The following is an 18156-nucleotide window of genomic DNA, read 5'->3' as shown; positions in this document are numbered from 1 at the left end:
AGGTATAAAAAGGCTGGCTGGTTAGTGACAGTGTCCCCGCCAGCTTTTTGGGTCAGTGCACTGTTGGAGACTGCCAGATTACGATCACGTTGTTGTTGAGCAAGGTGTTCGTGGATTTTTGTGCAACTGTGAAAAAACGTCAACAACCTTGCGCAAACCTTTTTCTGCTCCCTCTCATTACTCCTCACCGGTGGGTTTAATTCTCTGCTCCACAGAGACCACAAGTGAGGGTGGAGTCTACAGCCATAGAGGGATCAGTTTTGGCAGGGGAACGGCTGCTGCACATTGTCAGAACCAGGGAGGCAGGAGGAGGCGTCGCCGCCACCAACGGTTCGTGAGGCAACGGGCAAGGGAGGCAGCAGCCATGGCTGCCCAACATGTAGGAGGGTCTGCAGATGGCCACAGACCTCAATGTCCAGAGGCTGGCCAGGAGGGAGATGGCGTGAGGAGTAGGATGAGATATGCTGACCGCCCCCCCCCCCAACCAGATAGTGGGCGAGGAGTCTTGCCACCAGCAGCCTGCAGAGCCTCCGCAGCATTAGCAGCAAGAGGGAGAAGACGGTCAGCAAGCTGGCATGGGAGGGGTCCAGCATGTACCTCCAACAAGAGGCCCTACCTGCCAAGGGTCTATCGGCATAAGTTCTCCTTCCTACAGCTCAACAACGAGCAACGTGTGAGAAGGCTGCGATTCTCGAAGGACATCTGACCGAGCTGTGCAATGTACTGCAGCCAGATCTGGAGCCTCACACAAAGCCAGCGCTCAGTGTAGAGACAAAAGTCAATTGCTCTGACCTTTTACGCTACGGGCTCGTTCCAGTCTGCAAGTACAGACATCTCCAATATCTCCCAATTCTCCGCACATCGCTCCATCCGGCAGGTCACCAATGCACTGTACAAGCGAAGAGTGCAATATATCTCCTTTCCCATTACCAGGAAGAATCATCTGGAGCACCAGTCTGGATTTGTCTGGATTGCAGGGTTCCCCACGCTGCAGGGGGCCATCGACTGCACACATGTCGGACTGAGGACACCACAGCACCATCCAAAACTATTTATCAACAGAAAGGGATATCACTCCCTCAATATTCAGCTGGTGTGCGACCACCAGCGAAGGATCCTGGCAGTTGATGCCAGGTATCCAGGCAGCAGCCATGATGCCTTCATCCTGCGCCAGAGCAGTGTGCCCGCCATCTTTACCGGGCCAAACCAGGATTGTGGGTGACTGCTTGGGGATAAGGGAAATCCCCTGTCCACTTGGCTGCTCACTTCACTTCGCAACCCCAGAACTGCGGCCGAACATACCTATAATGATGCTCATTCTGGCACCAGGTGCATCATTGAGCACTGCATTGGCATACTGAAACAAAGGTTCCGTTGCCTGGACCGCTCTGGTGGTGCATTGCTGTACTCACCTGAACAGGTCTCCATCTTCGTAGTCGTCTGCTGCATGTTGCATAACCTGGCTGTCAAGAGGGGACAGCAGCTGGAGGTCGATCCAACAGTACCACCGCAGGAGGAGGCACAGCAGTAGGAGGAGGCGCAGGAGGAGGAGAACCAGGATGCGCATGGCGAGGCACCCAGGAGGCATCGTCGCCATCCCAACCCTGCAAGGGAAGTGTAGATACATTTGATTACTGCTCGGTTTCAATAATTTCATTCCCACATGACCCTTCAAATTCTATTTTCCATGGCTATCTCAATGAGTGCCTTCTGCCCAGATGTAGGTGTAAAAAATAAAGATATATTACATTCTCAAAATCAGTCCAAACATCTCAGACAACAAAAGCAGTGCACAAAAGTAACATCAATACATTATTTCTCACCCTTGTGCATCTCCTTATAACCCCTCTTACGCGTGCCGACCCTGGTACTATGTCTCAGTGTCTCCCCTGTAGCTGCCTCATGGGTCTGGGCAGGTTGCTGTCTTCCCTGAGTGGAAGCTGCAGATGTCCTTCCAGGCCGCCCTCGAGCAGTTTTGGGCCTGGAAGGCCTGGCAGCAGACTGGTCAGCACCCTCCTGGGAGGGTTCAGTCTAGCTTGGCTCTGACGAGGCCATGAGTGGAGGCACTGGCAGAGTGACAGGTCTGGGGCCAGGAATGCTACGATCCTAAGGGAGCGCATCATCCGTATCCTGGCCCGAGGAGCCTGAGTCACTCACTGGGAGTAGCACATTACCACCACCACTAATCTGAGGGAGCTCAGGTCGGTGCTGTGGCGCACACCGCAAGGTCCTCCGTGGCCCGTGGTGGACCCAGCAGTGATGGCAACACTGAGGTGTCGAGTGGCATCGAGCTGATACCGCATGAGAGCGGCCACAGTCTGAAAGCCACCAGATATGACAGCACTTAGACGCTCCGTCAACTCTTGCAGAGCCACAACCATCCTCTCCAAAGCAGCACCGATGCACTTGTTCTCTCGTGCCTGTGCTGCAATGGCAGCTGCCACAATACCTGTGAGTGGCGGCCTCACATTTGGATCCGCACGGTCACTCTGGGAGTCCACCATCGCCTGCACACTGGCGGACTCCTCCACGCTCCTGACCACGTGATGGGCTCTCTGGCACTTTTGCCAGTGCCCCCAACATCTGGGAATGAATGGCCTCTCGTAAGCCACAACATCGATGGGCTCGTCTGAGTCCTCCTCAGCAGAACTCAGCTGCGGACCACCTGGAGAGATGGCACCTAAGGTTGCTTAGTCGGGTAACTATGCTGCAGCCCACTATGCCCCGGTGCAACACACAGTGCAAACCCTGTAATATGTTTATTAGATCGGACTGTGCACTCCCGGTATCTGAGCTGGGCATGTGGGTGGAAGCAGTGACGCGGTGCTGGCAGCAGTGTCCTCCTCTTCTTCCTCCTCATGGGAGAGGTCCACAAAAGATGGAGTGAGATCCAGGGTGTCAGCAATGCTGGATCCCTCGGTCTCATCAATGTTGCCAGTATGTAGATGTATATCAGTGCCAGCAAGGGTCTCCTCCAGACCTGGCGATGGTCTTTCATCAGCATTTTCTCCCTCGCCTCAGCTGCCACTGCTCTCAAGGGTCTTCTCCAGGCCTTGTGATAGTCTTTCAGGAGCATCTTGTCCCTTGCCTCGGCTGCCACTGGTCACTGGGGTCCCATCCAGGCCTTGCGACAGTCTTTCAGGAGGCTCCTCTCCCTCGCCTCGGCTGCCACTCGGCCTCTCACCTGCAAGCATCAATGGGTGAAAGGTTGCCATGAGGGGGAGGTGGAGAATTTATGCACTGAGGCTGCAACTAGCACACTTACAGAGGGAAAGGCACAGTAGGAGCTGGAGCATTCAAGGAGAGATAGCATTAAAAAAGTGCCTTCACTTACCCTCATCAGCATCGCCAGTGCCATGGGCCACAGGGAAGGCACCATGTCCGCCGACGAGCGCCTCGACCCTCGCCTCCAATGGTATGAGGATTTGAAAGTGGGCCTCGCCACCACTCGTCCTCCTTCGCTCCATGTGATTATGCGCTAGTTTGGCCTGCAAGACAAAAAATAGTTGGTTTGTAGCACCGTGATGACAGATCAGAAATGAGAGCACAAGTGTGCGTCCCTGATATGCAGCTGTCAATGTGAGATGAGTGGTCCTCCATTGCGAGCAGACACAAATATATATATAGAGGCACCAGCAATGAAATGCTACTTCAGTGACTGAAGAGTGAAGGTGAGAAATAAGAGGATGAACGAAAGGCTTGGAGATGGAAGCTAAGCAGTTGGTGCAACAGGTACTCACTTTCATCAAATGAATTATGTCATTCAGCCTTTTCCAGCAATGGGTCACCGTCCGATTATATATGGAGGTCCCCGACACCTCGACTGCAATCTCCCTCCAGGCATTGCTGAACACTTGTCGAGTTGGTCTCCCTGAGAACGGATAAAGGACTCGCTTCCTTCCCTCGACACCCTGAATGAGGGTCTCCAGCTCCGCATCAGAGAATCGCCTTGCCATCCTTTCCACATCAGCAACAGCACCAGCACCAGAACTAGACATGACCTTTACTGAAAGGCTTTCCCTCCTCAGGACCTAGCTACATAAAAAGGCCAGGGAGCAGCTGGCTAAAAATTACCATCAGGCTGAATTTCTCCATGTCAATAGCGCCCCAATCAACACACCCACACTGCTGCAAAGTGTCAATTTGGAAGGGCAATTAGCGCTGAAGGACATTTTTTCCAAAAAAAAGGTGAATTTCGTTCCATTGGCTGCCGCAAGCATAGCGGCGGCAATTGCAGGAAAAAAGCGCTAAGTGTGCCAGCTTTCTGGCGGCACTGAATTTCAGCCACATGGACTTATTTTCCATATTTACAAATCAAACTTAACCACTGGTTTTCTGTTTCGAAGGGATACCTTTGTTCTTGAACAGAACCTTCCAAACTTATTGTAGAACTTAGACTCATTCCAGGCTGAGCCTGAGGAGAGTTTTTCTCCAAGGGCAACCTTTGATCGACATTTGAACTCTACAACTTCAGACTGTTTGTCTGCCTGACCCGGACTCAGACTTAAATTTTGACTTTCTCTTGGACTTGTTTCCAGCACATCATAGACTCATAGAAATTTACAGCACGGAAGGAGGCCACTTCAGCCCATCTGGTCTGCACCGGCCGACCAAGAGCTATCCCGCCTAATCCCACTTTCCAGCTCTTGGTCCATAGCCCTGTCGGTTATGGCACTTTAAGTGCACATCCAAGTATTTTTTTAATTGTGGTGAGGGTTTCTGCCTCTACCGCCATTTCAAGCAGTGAGTTCCAGACCGCCACCACTCTCTGGGTGAAGACATTTCCCCTCATATCTCTTCTAAACCTCTCACCAATTACTTTAAATCTATGTCCCCTGGTTGTTGACCCCTCTGACAAGGGAAACAGGTCCTTCCTATCCACTCTATCCAGGCCCCTCATAATTCTATACACCTCAATCAGGTCTCCCCTTAGCCTCCTCTGTTCCAAAGAAAACAGACCCAGCATCTCCAATCTTTCCTTACAGCCAAAATTCTCCAGTCCAGGCAGCATTCATGTAAATCTCCTTTGCATTCTTTCCAGTGCAATCACACCTTTCCTGTAATGTGGTGACCAGAATGGCACACGGTACTCCAACTGCGGCCTAACCAGTATTTTATACATTTCAAGCATAACCTCCTTGCTCTTGTATTCCATGCCTCGACTAATAAAGGCAAGTATTCCATATGCCTTTTTAACTACCTTATCTACCTGGCCTGCTACTTTCAGGGATCTGTGTACCTGCACTCCAAAGTCCCTTTGTTCCTCTACACTTTTTAGTGTCGTACCATTTAATGTGTATTCCCTTGCCTGATTAGACCTCCCCAGATGCATTACCTCACACTTCTCCGGATTGAATTCCATTTGCCACTGTTCTGCCCATCTGATCAGTACATTGATATCTTCCTGCAGTGCGCAACTTTCTGCTTCATTATCAACCACACAGCCTATTTTAGTATCATCTGCAAACTTCTTAATCATACCCCCAATTTTTAAATCCAAGTCATTGATATATACCACAAAGAGCAGGGGACCCAGCACTGAGCCCTGTGGAACTCCACTGGATACAGCCTTCCAGACACAAAAACACCCATCAACCATTACCCATCAGAGGACCATACTCTGAGCCAATTTTAGATCCAACTTGCCACTTTGCCCTGGATCCTAAGGGCTATTACTTTTGTGACCAGTCTGCCATGTGGGACCTTATCAAAATCCATATACACTACATTATATGCACTGGCCTCATCGACCCTCCTGGTTACCTCCTCGAAAAATTCAATCAAGTTACATCTGATGTAGGATTTGCCACTGGCACCCTACTTGTAACAAGACTATCTGACTCATCGAAAATAATTCATTAATGCCAGCTTTCAACTCCTTCCACATCTGTAGGTAAAATATGATCAATGTGAACAAACCTAACCTTTCCATGATCAAACATCTTGACCAAATATGTGCGAGGATCACATATCTTCACTAATCTTCCTGATAACCACTTTAACCTTTTATGTTGATGGTTCTTCACTCTAACCTTCTGGTTCAATTTCATACTTCTTTCTCTTACTCTACCTCCATCATGTTCTCTTTCAGTCTTAATTGTTTCTCTTCTATTAACTGTGCCAAGTTTGGCTTTAACAACGGGAACTTGGTTCGTGGCTGTTGTTTGATAAATAACTCTGCTGGTGTTCTAACAGAAGTTATATGAGGAGTATTATGATAAGTAATTTGAAAATTTGCCAATTTGTGGTCCAATGACAACTGCTGTGCTGCTCCCTTGGATTTGCTTGGAGGGCAATTTTACAATTGTACTCTGCGCTCTGCTGCACCATTTGAAGCAGGGGGATATGGTGGAAATTTGGTATGTTTCATACTGTTTCTGCTCAGGAACTGTGCAAATTCTTCTGAACAAAATTGCGGCCCATTATCAGACACAATTTCTTCTGGGAGGCGATGAGAAGAAAACAATCTTCGCAAATTGCCTCGTGTTTTATTTGTTATTTTCCACATCGGAAACACCCACTTCAAATGACTATCAATCACAATGAACAATTGTTGTCCTTCTAGCTCAGCAAAATCTACATGTAACCTTTGCCACACCCTGGGAGGCCATTTCCATGACTGTAATGAAACTGATGGTGCTTTCTTGCTTACCAATTGATATGTTGTACACTGACTAATGATGTACTCTATATCTTTATCTAGACTTGTCCAACATAAGTTACTGCGTGCAAAATTCTTGGTCACGCACATTCCCAGGTGCTGGCTATGAAGATCTCCTGACAATTTGTCGAACTTATTTGGAATAATTACTCTTGCATCCCACATGATAGAATCTTTATCGACTGACAATCTTCATCTACTGACAATTCATTCCTATGAACGAAGTATGGATGATTATCTTTCTCTGATACCAGGTTTGGCCAGCCAATTGCTATGTAATCATACACCTTTGACATAACTGGGTCATGTTTAGTTGCTCTACCAATTTCTTCAGCTTTGACTGGCAGTTCATCAATGTTTGAAAAATAGAACACTTCTTCCCTATTGGGTGTAACTTGTGATGGGGATGGCAACCTAGACATAGCATCAGCATTTCCAGGTGACTTAGGTACAATAACAATGGGTGTTGCCCAATTACTTAGGGCTACCTTAGAGATAATGTTCTCAGTTTCTAGTCTTTTGAGATCTTGCTGAACTTTCTCCTTGAGTACATATGGTATGGGACCTGGTCTAGCATCCTTCTGTACCCTGACACTTGAAGTCTTGGATCGGTCTGCCTGTTTCATAGAGCTCCTTTCGATACTGTTTGATGACATCATCCTTCGACACAAATCTCATTTCAACATGAAAAATCTCATTCGAATCCAGCTTCAGTGATCCCAACCAATTTCTACCTATTATGGCTGGGTTGCCTCCTGCCATTAGTAAGAGAGGTAAGCTCTGAAACCAATTGTTGTATTTCACTAGTACGGTGATACATCCTACCACAGGGTTTACCCTCACAGCTCTATCTTCAACTTCTCCAATTGAAAATCACTCAACTTGTCAAGATATAGAGATTTTCTTTTCTTTATCAGTAAGTGACCTTTAGCATTATTGTTGTCAAATTAAGTTAATCTAGGGGTTAAGTCATGGCAGGAGAGCTCAGACACGTGTTATGCTCCTCCTGTACTATGTGGGAAGTCAGGGATGCTTCCAGTATCCCTGACGATTACATATGCGGGAAGTGTATCCGGTTGCAGCTCCTGACAGACCACATTGCGGCACTGGAGCTGCAGGTGGATTCAATCTGGAGCATCCATGATGCTGAGAATGACGTAAATAGCATGTTTAGTGAATTGGTCTTACCGCAGGTAAAGGTTACACAGCCAGATGGGGATGGGTGACCAACAGGAAGAGTAGTGGAAGGAAGGTAATGCAGGGGCCTCCTGCGGATATCCCCCTGAAAAACCTCATCTTTCAATTAGGCACTTTACAGCCTTCCGGACTCAACATCAAGTTCAATCATTTCAGAGCATAATCTCTGCCCTATTTTTTCACATGGCATCTGTTGATGATTCTGTTATTCCCATTCCCAAGAATACAAAGTGGGGAAGTATGAAATTATCCACTTTGGTAGGAAAAACAAAATAGCAGAATATTTTTTGAATGGTGCAACACTGGGAAATGTTTGCATTCAGAGGGACCTATGTGTCCCTTGTACATGAATCACAGAAAGTTAACATGCAGGTACAGCAAGCAATTAGGAAAGCAAATAGTGTGTTAGTGTTTGTTACAAAGGGATTAGAGTGTAAGAGTAAAATTAAAATTATACAGGGCCTTGATGAGGCCACACCTTGGGCTCAAATTTGGCCCTCCATTTTTTTCCGCGCACCTCCGAGCCTCCCGCCGACATTTTACCTCAAAAGCAGCGCCGAAAAAACTCCCTGCGATCATGGCCGATTCTCGAACGTCTGTGGAGCTGGTGTGGCATAGAATGAAGAGATGGGGGCGAAGCTAGGCCCCGGCGCTGATAACAGCGCCGGGACCTCTGCATATGCGCGTTAGAGTCTGCACACATGTGTAGTAGCTCCTGGCAGGCTGTTTCGGCAAACACGCACTGCAGGCTGTGTGGGAGGGGCCCGAAGCATGCTGTCCCTAGCCCTGGCCGAATAGGCTCCCTCATCGGCAGCCCGCTGCATTCCTTAAGGTAGGAGTTCTAATTTTTATTTGTTATTTACTGATTGATTTTGGTGTTTTAGGTGCAGGGTTCCTTCTATTTTTTTATTTTTTATTTATTGATTGCTTATTACTTTTGTCTTGGTGCTTTAAGTGCAGGGTTCCTTCTATTTTATTTGTAAATTAATTGCTTATTACTTTTTGTGCTTTGTTTGGTGCTTGGTGGTGCTTTAAATGTAGTTACTTGCACCGATTCCTTAACTGTAAGTAAGGTCTTTCTGTGCGGACAAAAGTGGACACATACATTGCCCTAAGTTAGTTTAGTACAATTTTTTTCTGGCAAAATTGGCATAAATGGTGTAAGTGGCTGGGAACACCCCCTTTTGAAAAAAAAACTGACCTAACAAAAAACCTAACTAACTCACTTACACTGCGCAAATTAAATGCCATATTTGCAACTAAAAAGATACACCAGAAAAATCAAGTTACACCAAAAAAAACGGTGCAACTCATGGGGAAATTTGGGCCCCTTGAATACTGTGTACAGTTTTAGTTTCCTTATCTGAGGAAGAACATTCTTACTGTTGAGGGAGTGCAGCGAAGGTTCACCAGACTGATTCCCGGGATGGCAGGACTGACATATGAAGAAAGACTGGATCGACTAGGCTTATATTCACTGGAATTCAGAAGAATGAGAGGGGATCTCATAGAACATATAAAATTCTGACGGGATTGGACAGGTTAGATGCAGAAAGAATGTTCCCGATATTGGGGAAGTCCAGAACCAGGGATTACAGTCTAAGGATAAGGGGTAAGCCATTTAGGACCGAGATGAGGAGAAACTTCTTCACTCAGAGAATTGTGAACCTGTGGAATTCTCTACCACATAAAGTTGTTGAGACCAGTTTGTTAGATATATTCAAAAGGGAGTTAGATGTGGCCCTTATGGCTAAAGGGATCAAGGGGTATGGAGAGAAAGCAGGAATGGGGTTCTGAAGTTGCATGATCAGCCATGATCATATTGAATGGTGGTGCAGGCTCGAAGGGCCGAATGGCCTACTCCTGCACCTATTTTCTATGTTTCTATGTTTCCTGGGATGAGGGATTTCCCTATGAGAAGAGATTGAATAGACTAAGCTTATATTCCCTAGAGTTTAGAAGAATGAGAGGTGATCTAATTAAAACATATACAACTCTTAAGGGGTTTGACAGGGTCAATGCTGAGAAAATATTTCCCTGGCTGGGGAAACTAGAACATGGGGTCACAGCCTCAGAATAAGGGGTCAGCCATTTAGTACTGAGATGAGGAGAAATTTCTTCACTCAATGGGTTGTGAATCTTTGGAATTCTCTACCCCAGAGAGTTGCGGATGCTCAGTCGTTGATTATAATCAAGATAGCGGTCAATAAATTTTTGTGAACTAAGGGAATTAAGAGATATTGGGATAGTGCAGGAAGGTCGAGTTGAGGTACAAGATCAGCCATGATCTTGTTGAATGGCGGAGCAGGTTCGAAGGGTGAAATGGCCTACTCCAACTCCTATTTCTTATGTTCTTATGTACACCTCTTCTAGACGCATATTTTGTTTTTTTACTTGTCACATTAAAGTCTCCTTTTGCCTTGCACCATCATCCCTTTTGTCTTTTAATCTCTCCTGCCTTCCATCCTATCACAGACCTTTCCCTTTGTTCTTTCCTCCCCTCCTCTCTTTCCCTGCCCCTGCACTTGCTTAAAATCTTTTTCCAGTTCGGACAAAAGGTCATCGACCTGAAACGTTAAATCTGTTTCTCTCTCCACAGATGCTGCCTGACCTGCTGAGTATTTGCAGCATTTTCTGTTTTTATTTCAGATTTCCAGCATCCGCAGAATGCTTTTGTATGATTCTATGAACATTGGTTAGACCACACTGAGTGCAGTTCTGGTCTCCATACTACAGAAAGGACATTGAAGTACTGGAGAGCGTGCAGAAAAGATTTTCAAGGATGTTACCAAAATGCAACTAAATGGAAAGATTGAGCAAGCTGGGTTTTTGTCCTCTGGAAAAGAGAAGACCAAGACCTGATTAAAATCTTTAAAATTATGAGTAGGTTCGATGGGATGGCTGTGGAGCATCAGTTTCCACTTGTTGCTAGTGCAGAATAAGGGGACATAAATATAAGATAGCCACTAACATACCAATTAAAGTATTTAAGAACAACTTCTTTAAACAGAGAGTGGTCAGTATGTGGAACTCTCTGCCACGTGAAGTACTTGAAACAGATAGCATTGATGCATTTAAGGAGAGGCTTGTTGCATACATGGGAAGAAGCGAATAGAAAGATACAGTGCATGGTGGGAAGAGTTAATTAGAGTAGGAGGATTCTTGTGTGGAGTATAAACACTGGCATGGACCAGTTGGATCAAATGGCCTGTTTCTGTGCTGAAGATTCTACATAAATCTATGAAACATTGGCCCTGAAATTCTGTTTTGTCCTTCCCGTGAGCATTTTAGAGAAAAAATACGCACCTACCTTAAGCTGCTGCCCACGTTCGACTTTCCGATGTTGAGGCCTTCACTGACTGCGTGTTGCAGCGCGTGCACGTCAGGACGTGCGCAAGCCTGGAGCTGGAGTCACAAGGCTCTGGGCAGCCATTCAGGTAAAGTATATACTCATTCATAGTAATAGGAGTTCCGAAGGTCCTAAACTCCTATTACTATGATTGAGAAACAGCCCCAAACACCCAAAACACTAATAAAAAATAGAAAATATACACTACATTCATTTAAATTAAAGTTATTAATGTCTTAAAAAAATACATATTTTCCCGATTTTTAAAAGTTTAAAAAAAATAAACTTACCATTGTGAGGAAGGTTTTTAATGATAAAATATATTTTCATAACTTTATTTTTATATGTTTTTGTGTTTTTTAAAACACTTGTGCCTGTAAAAGTAGGCTATGCGCCTGCTTTTTCAAGTGCAAGATTTCTGAGGACATTTGTATGCGTAAATATCGGAAATTTGCACTTACAAATGTCCTCGCTCCCGATCTGTGGAGGATTTGTCAAGCCAGAATCGGAAAAGCTGGCATTGCGTGCCGAAAACCGGCTTTTCCGATGCCTTCCGGGGTCCGTACAAACTTCGTACGGGCCCAGGAACATCGGAATTTCAGGGCCATTATCTTATTACTGTAGTACCATCAAGTTGTTAGAAAACAGAACACTGTAACATTTGGCTCACCCGCTAGAAAAACAAATAAGATAACTGGAAAAGTTATTGATAGTTAGATGAAATTAAAAAGCTGAGTGTGGGAGAGTTAGTACTAATGTTTATAGCGCTCTATAGTCACTGCAGAGCCTTGTTGGTTTAGGAGAAAAAGGCACCATTCCTTTCCTATCACTCCACCTTTGTTTACATATTCATGTTCAGTCAAGTTGATTTGTTTAAAGGCTCAGACTGTGCTCGTTGCTCCATAGTTTCGACTACGTCACGTGGAGATTACACCAGTTGATATGTGTGTGCTTAATATTTAACAGAACCAACGCGTTCTACCAAAGTTCACATTCAAAGATTTTACATCAGCGCATATGCTTGTTACTTCCAGAATCTTTCGAGTAAAATATAAAAATTTCAGAGGACTGAACAGTTCAACGATTTAACTTTTGGACAACAAAGAGAAGAATTGACATGATTTCTCTTATTATCCGGGAAGGTGAACTTTTTTTGCATTGATTGGAAGGAAATTGTCATTCAGTTTCACGGTTCCGATTGTCCTTTTTGGCTTACTTTTCGTAAGTAACATCTGAATTTTTCCTCTTTTTTTTCTTCCAGTGCTGGCTATCTGGAGACTTTTTTTCTAAATTGATAAGAGTTTAATATTCCTTATTTTTAATCATGGAAAATCACAGTGATTGTGAAACCTATTTCAACCACAAGCATGTGCCTGATTTTGAAGTGAAAAATTCAGTCAAAATTGGCCTTACAATATTATACAGTAGTATTCTTGTGGCTGGGATCATTGGAAATAGTCTAACTATACAAGTCTCACAAGTTCTCCAAAGGAAAGGATATCTTCAGAAGAGTGTTACAGATCACATGATCAGTCTTTCCTGCGCAGATTTACTTGTTCTTTTACTGGGAATGCCTGTGGAATTGTACAGTGTGATATGGAATCCATTCTCAACATCCTCTGGAAATGCAACCTGCAAGATCTACAATTTCCTCTTTGAAGCCTTTAGCTATGCCACAATATTGCATGTTGGGACCCTGAGTTTTGAACGTTACCTGGCAATTTGTCACCCGTTCAAATATAAATCTTTTTCTAGTTCGAGAACAGTGAAGCTGATTTGCTCTGTCTGGCTGACTTCATTTTGTATAGCCTTGCCCCTCCTCTTTGCAATGGGGCACGAGGATCCATCACAGCCCTTTGAGGACCATGGCCACAAACTTTCTTATCGTAACTGTGACATCAGAAAATCAAACCTGACAATTTGCACCAACCTCAGCTCCAGACAGATTGTGTTCCAGTTGAGCATTTTCAGCGCTTTCATTCTGTACATTGTGACTCTAGTCTCAGTTGCACTTCTGTGCAAAATGATGATGGACACTATAATTGGAATGAAGTCCAATACTAAGGCTGTTAAAAATAAACACCTATCAAAGCATGGGAGTACTGCCACGGAAACGTCAAGAAAACAGAGTATTATATTTTTAGGTAAGTACTTCAATATTTACTAATCGCATAGTATTGTTTAGTTGTGCTTTATAATTTGCAAAAGAGAATAGGGCTGAATTTTTACTCGGGGGCGAGGAGGGAGTGGAGGGGCTGGAATGAGGTTCGGAAAACCGGAAGAATGGGATTTCCTCAGGCCCTGCCAAATTTAATGGCAGTTCCCGCTTAACATTTTTTTCTCCGTTTCCCAGCAGCAGTCAGCCTGATTGAGAGGCTGGCTTGCCGGCGGGCAGATAGGACTTCAGCACCAGGCCACAGCTGGGGAGCGGAGAGGAGGGAGGGAGGGATCGGAGCCTGGGCGTGGTGGGGTGGTCGGAAGCTGGGAGGTCAGAGGTTGGAGGCCTGACGGATCGGAGGCCTGGGTGGGGGTCTGAGGCAGGTGGGGAGGTCGGAGGCCTGAGGGATTGAAGGCTGGTGGGGGGGTGTGAGATCGGAGATCAAGGCGGGTGGTGGGAGATCGGAGGCTGGAGGGAGGGGGGGATTACGAGATGGGAGGCCTCGGGGGTGAGATCGGAGGGCTCGTGGGGAATGTCGGAGACCCCATGGAGGAGGTTGGAAGGGTCGGGTGGGTGTCTGATCATGGGGGTAGGCGAGGCAGGTACGCTAGATCCAGCAGATAAGTAGAAATGCACTTAACTCCTGGATCCCATGATGCTCACCTCCCTTTTGCCGCAGGTTTCTCGAGGCCTGGGAAACCCAGCTGGCCAGAGTTAAATTTTAAATCATAGATCAGTATGAGGCATGAAGCCGCGTTATAATATTTAAATTGCAAACTCACCTCCTGGGAACGGGTTGGTTGCCCATCCCCATTCTGCCTCCGTTAAAACTGGAAGTGGGCAGGTTTGGGTTGGGATTCAGGTTTTTAACACTTTGAACTCCCACCTGACCCAAATTCTCCTGTTATTTGGGATTTCAATTCTCCACTAGATATGGACAAACCAAAATAGTGCATATTCTTTTTGTGCTAGCAATAAGGCATAGATCCAATTTAGGAGGCGGGAGGAGGGCGGGTGGGGGGGGGGGGGGGAATAAGTGAGATATGTCCTCCCCAATTTGTTTTGTCATACGTTATAGCCCCTCCTTCTCGTGCTCCAAATCCTGAAATTGTTTATACTGGATTGCCCTTTGCATTAATATATTTTGAATTTAGTGAAACTGAGTCTTTTCGCCAGCACATGTCAAGATAATATTTTCACTAACCTGATCGTGAACCAGTGACCAACATCTGATTCAGACATTAGGAAACCTGCTATCTCACTGCCTGGGTGGTCACCAATAGTCTTCTCAAATAACTGCACCAGAAGGTTAATTGAAAACAGTGCAGCCCAGGACTAATGTTAATGCAAAACAAAATGAAATAAAATTAAAATAAATGGCCTCCTATCATGATTGTAGTTTGGGTGCAGCTTTTTTAGTTAATTGTAAGATCTATATGTCATCGTCGTTTGCATGGTAATTGCCCGCGGCCGGAAGGCTGGCGCGAGCGGATGTCAACGCCGGTTGTGCGAGTTGCGAAGCTGGCTGACATGCGCTCTCAGGATGCTACATAAAGGGGAGGGCGCCAGCACCCAGCATCTCGCGCCCCAGGCCGCCATATTTTCTGGATTACTAACTCTCAGTTCGGCTCCAGGGTGGCAGCCCTAGCGTCCCAGACTGCCCTAGTGGCCCAACGGAGGACATGTGGAGCCTTGCAGAGTGCGCAGCGGCCCTCGCCTTCAAGCAAAGGGGAGGGGCATTGAAACGCATCAGCGCTTCACTCACCATCCCAGTAGTGCCCAGGGAACTTCCCCTAAAGGAAGTGGAGCATGCGAGATTGCAGGGTGGTAAGCCCAAATCAGCATTGGGGGGCGAGACTTCTGCACCGGGCGCAGAAAGTCTTGGCCCCAGCTGGTTACTACCCCCAATCGGGGTGCAGGGCAATTTTGCCCCCATGGACATTTGATCACTTACTGCTGTGGACCCAAAAGTCATTTAATTTCACAGATTTTTTTTATTTGTTTCTGGGATCTGGCCATTGCTGGCAAGGCCAGCATTTATTTCTCATTCCTAATTACCCTTGCGAAGGGGTAGTGAGCCTGCCTTCTTGAACCACTCCAGTCCTTGTGGTGAAGGTATTCCCATAGTGCTATTTGGGAAGGAGTTCCAGGATTTTGACCCAGCCACGATGAAGGAACGGCGATATATTTCCAAGTCAGGATGGTGTGTAATTTGGAAGGGAATTTGGTGGTGATGATGTTCCCATGCGCCTGCTGCTCTTGTCCTTCTAGGTGATAGAGGTTGCGGGTTTGGAAGGTGTTGTCGATGAAGCCTTGACAGTTGCTGTAGTGCATCTTGTAGATGGTGCACACTGCAGCCATGGTACGATGGTGGTGGAGGGTGTGGCTGTTTAATGTAGTGGATGGTGTGCCAATCAAGCGGGCTGGTTTGTCCTGGGTGGTGTCGAGTTTCTTGAGTATTTTTGGAGCTGCACTCATCCAGGCAAGTGGAGAGTATTCCATCACACTCCTGACTTGTGCCTTGTAATGGCGGAAAGGCTTTGGGGAGTCGGGAGTTGAGACACTCGCCACAGAATACCCAGCCTCTGAAATCCAATGTGAATATCAGAGTCAACAGAGTAGATCTAGAAATTGGGCAATTGTGTAAAACGTGTGATAACGAGTCAATAACCCGTTTTACATCTCTCCTGATTTTTATTTCCATTTAAATGGTCTGCCAACTCACTATCACCCATTTTACACTAGCGCATCGTCAAGGTCTACCCCAAGCAATTTATTTATAACTATAATTTGCTGTTTTTAAAATTTCACACAAATTATGACTCTTGTCCTATAGAAAATAAACACATTTTATCATAATAGAATAACTGCAACAAAATTTAAAAGTACGTTAATCAGGAGGTTTATTTGAATGTTAAGCCTATTTTTCTTAATAATAAAATCACTGTTGTAGGTTTTGGGTCAGTTTATTACTTGCATTATTTTTTGTTCACTGGTGCTTGTTTACTGACTTCAGTATCCTGAATGGCAGCAAGGTATAAGTAGAACACCTAATAAATTCTCTAACCTAGAGCTGACAAATCGCTATGTGGATTGTTCACTGCAAGAAAGCAAGACTGAAAGTATTTATCGCTAGAAATCTTCATGGGCAGGCGATTGCATTAAATCATAATGACAACAAGTCTACCCTTGAAAACAGGACAAAACAGTCAACCCAGACCAGTATATATTTTGAGCAGGCGCATGGGAACACCATCACCTCCAAGTTCCCCTCCAAGTCACACACCATCCTAACTTGGAAGTACAGTGCCGTTCCTTCATTGTTGCTGGGTCAAAATCCTGGAACTCCCTCCTTAACAGCACTGTGGGAGTACCTTCACCACATGGACTGCAGCGGCTCAAGAAGGTGGCTCACCACCATCTTTTCAATAGCAATTAGGGATGGGCAATAAAAGCTGGCCTTGCCAGCAATGCCCACATCCCAAAAACTAATAAAAAATGAAAAACACCCAGGGGGAAAAATTGCCCCGTGCCCGAATTGACGGCAGGATCCTTCCGGAGCCAGAACTTTTATCGCCCGGCCTGAAATTCCTGCGCCCAACGCAGAATTGGGCGTAACGCTCCTCAAAGGAAGCAGAGCTCTGTTTCCGGCACTCTGCTTCCTTTGTGAGGTGCTCCCAGGGCGGTAGCGAGATGCTGAGTCTAGCGCTGTGCGGATGCTCCACATAGCATTAACGTGCTACAATGACCCACCCCTTCCATTAAAGGGGAGGGCCGCTGCACACTCTGCAGGCCCTTTGGTGGCTGCCACTGGGCCACCAGAGACAGGTGAGACTGGCCTAGCAGCCCGGCACCCAAGACGGAATGCCGGGCTGCATGATGGTGGCCCGGTCCATGCTAGAGCACCATATTTGAATCAATCCAAGAGTCGGATGATCAACAAAGATGGCGATCCAGGGCACTGCACTCCTCCCCTTTAAACAGCGCCCTGGGAGCGGATTTCAGCCAGTTTTGCGACCGCAACATCCCACCCACCCCAGCCTCGTGGTCTGCAGCACAATTTTCCCCATGGGGCATTAAGGGGTCGGCATGGGGCAGTGAGGAGTCGCCGCGCACAGCAATTACGTCATTACCGGTTGCACAGTGACCTGGGACGCTAACCGCATTGTGCGATGCTGCCGGGATAGCACCTCCCAAACCTCCGGGGCAATTTCCCCTCCCCCGGATGAAAACTGTTTTGCACCCGGTTAGCACCCTCTGGAGGCACTAACAGGGCTATAATAGGGAGCAATTTCATTCCCCCCAGTCTTTGAGTTTACTGTGACCTGTTTTAAAGAGAATATAAACCCAATCTGATTTAGGACAGCATATAAGCTGGAGACAGTTCAATTTTAGCACCTTTTAGATTCAATTCAATCATCTTTCTTCTTGCAAGTCATAGGCTGAGAACATTTATTACCCAATGTCCTATTTTGTGCAAAAAGTGGCCCCTAATCCTCCAATATGGTGGGCAGGAAGCACACGCTCATTACAAGCTGGATGTGTGCGAACCGCCATATTGGTGTAGGCAGCTCCATGGGTGTCATTAAAAGCTGAACAGATTATTTAAATTATACTTGCGGGGCCCATTTGCAATTTTGATATGATCCAGTGCCTGACTCGCCGCATGCTGAAATTACCCAGCCACACATGGTGCTAACTGTCAGAAAAGACTCCTCGCCATTGCTATTTAAAAGATTGTGCATAATTTATATGTTAGTTGCTGGTTTGTCTTTTCATGCTGCTGGTTAA

At 46.1% G+C, this 18156-nt stretch overlaps 1 protein-coding gene across 1 annotated transcript in view; it reads left to right on the top strand.

Moving 5' to 3' along the window:
- Window positions 1-12531: 12531 nt before the first annotated feature.
- The window catches only part of gpr39 (G protein-coupled receptor 39), a 116757-nt gene continuing 111132 nt past the window's right edge, over window positions 12532-18156 (top strand). Inside the window, exon 1 of the mRNA XM_070874443.1 lies at window positions 12532-13351. Coding sequence (XP_070730544.1) covers window positions 12532-13351 — 820 coding nt within the window. The remainder of the gene's footprint in view (window positions 13352-18156) is intronic.

The sequence above is a fragment of the Pristiophorus japonicus genome, chromosome 3 (assembly GCF_044704955.1).
Source record: "Pristiophorus japonicus isolate sPriJap1 chromosome 3, sPriJap1.hap1, whole genome shotgun sequence".
Lineage (NCBI taxonomy): Eukaryota > Metazoa > Chordata > Chondrichthyes > Pristiophoridae > Pristiophorus > Pristiophorus japonicus.
The sequence above is the reverse complement of the archived record's forward strand: the minus strand, read 5'-3'. Positions and strand labels throughout refer to the sequence as shown.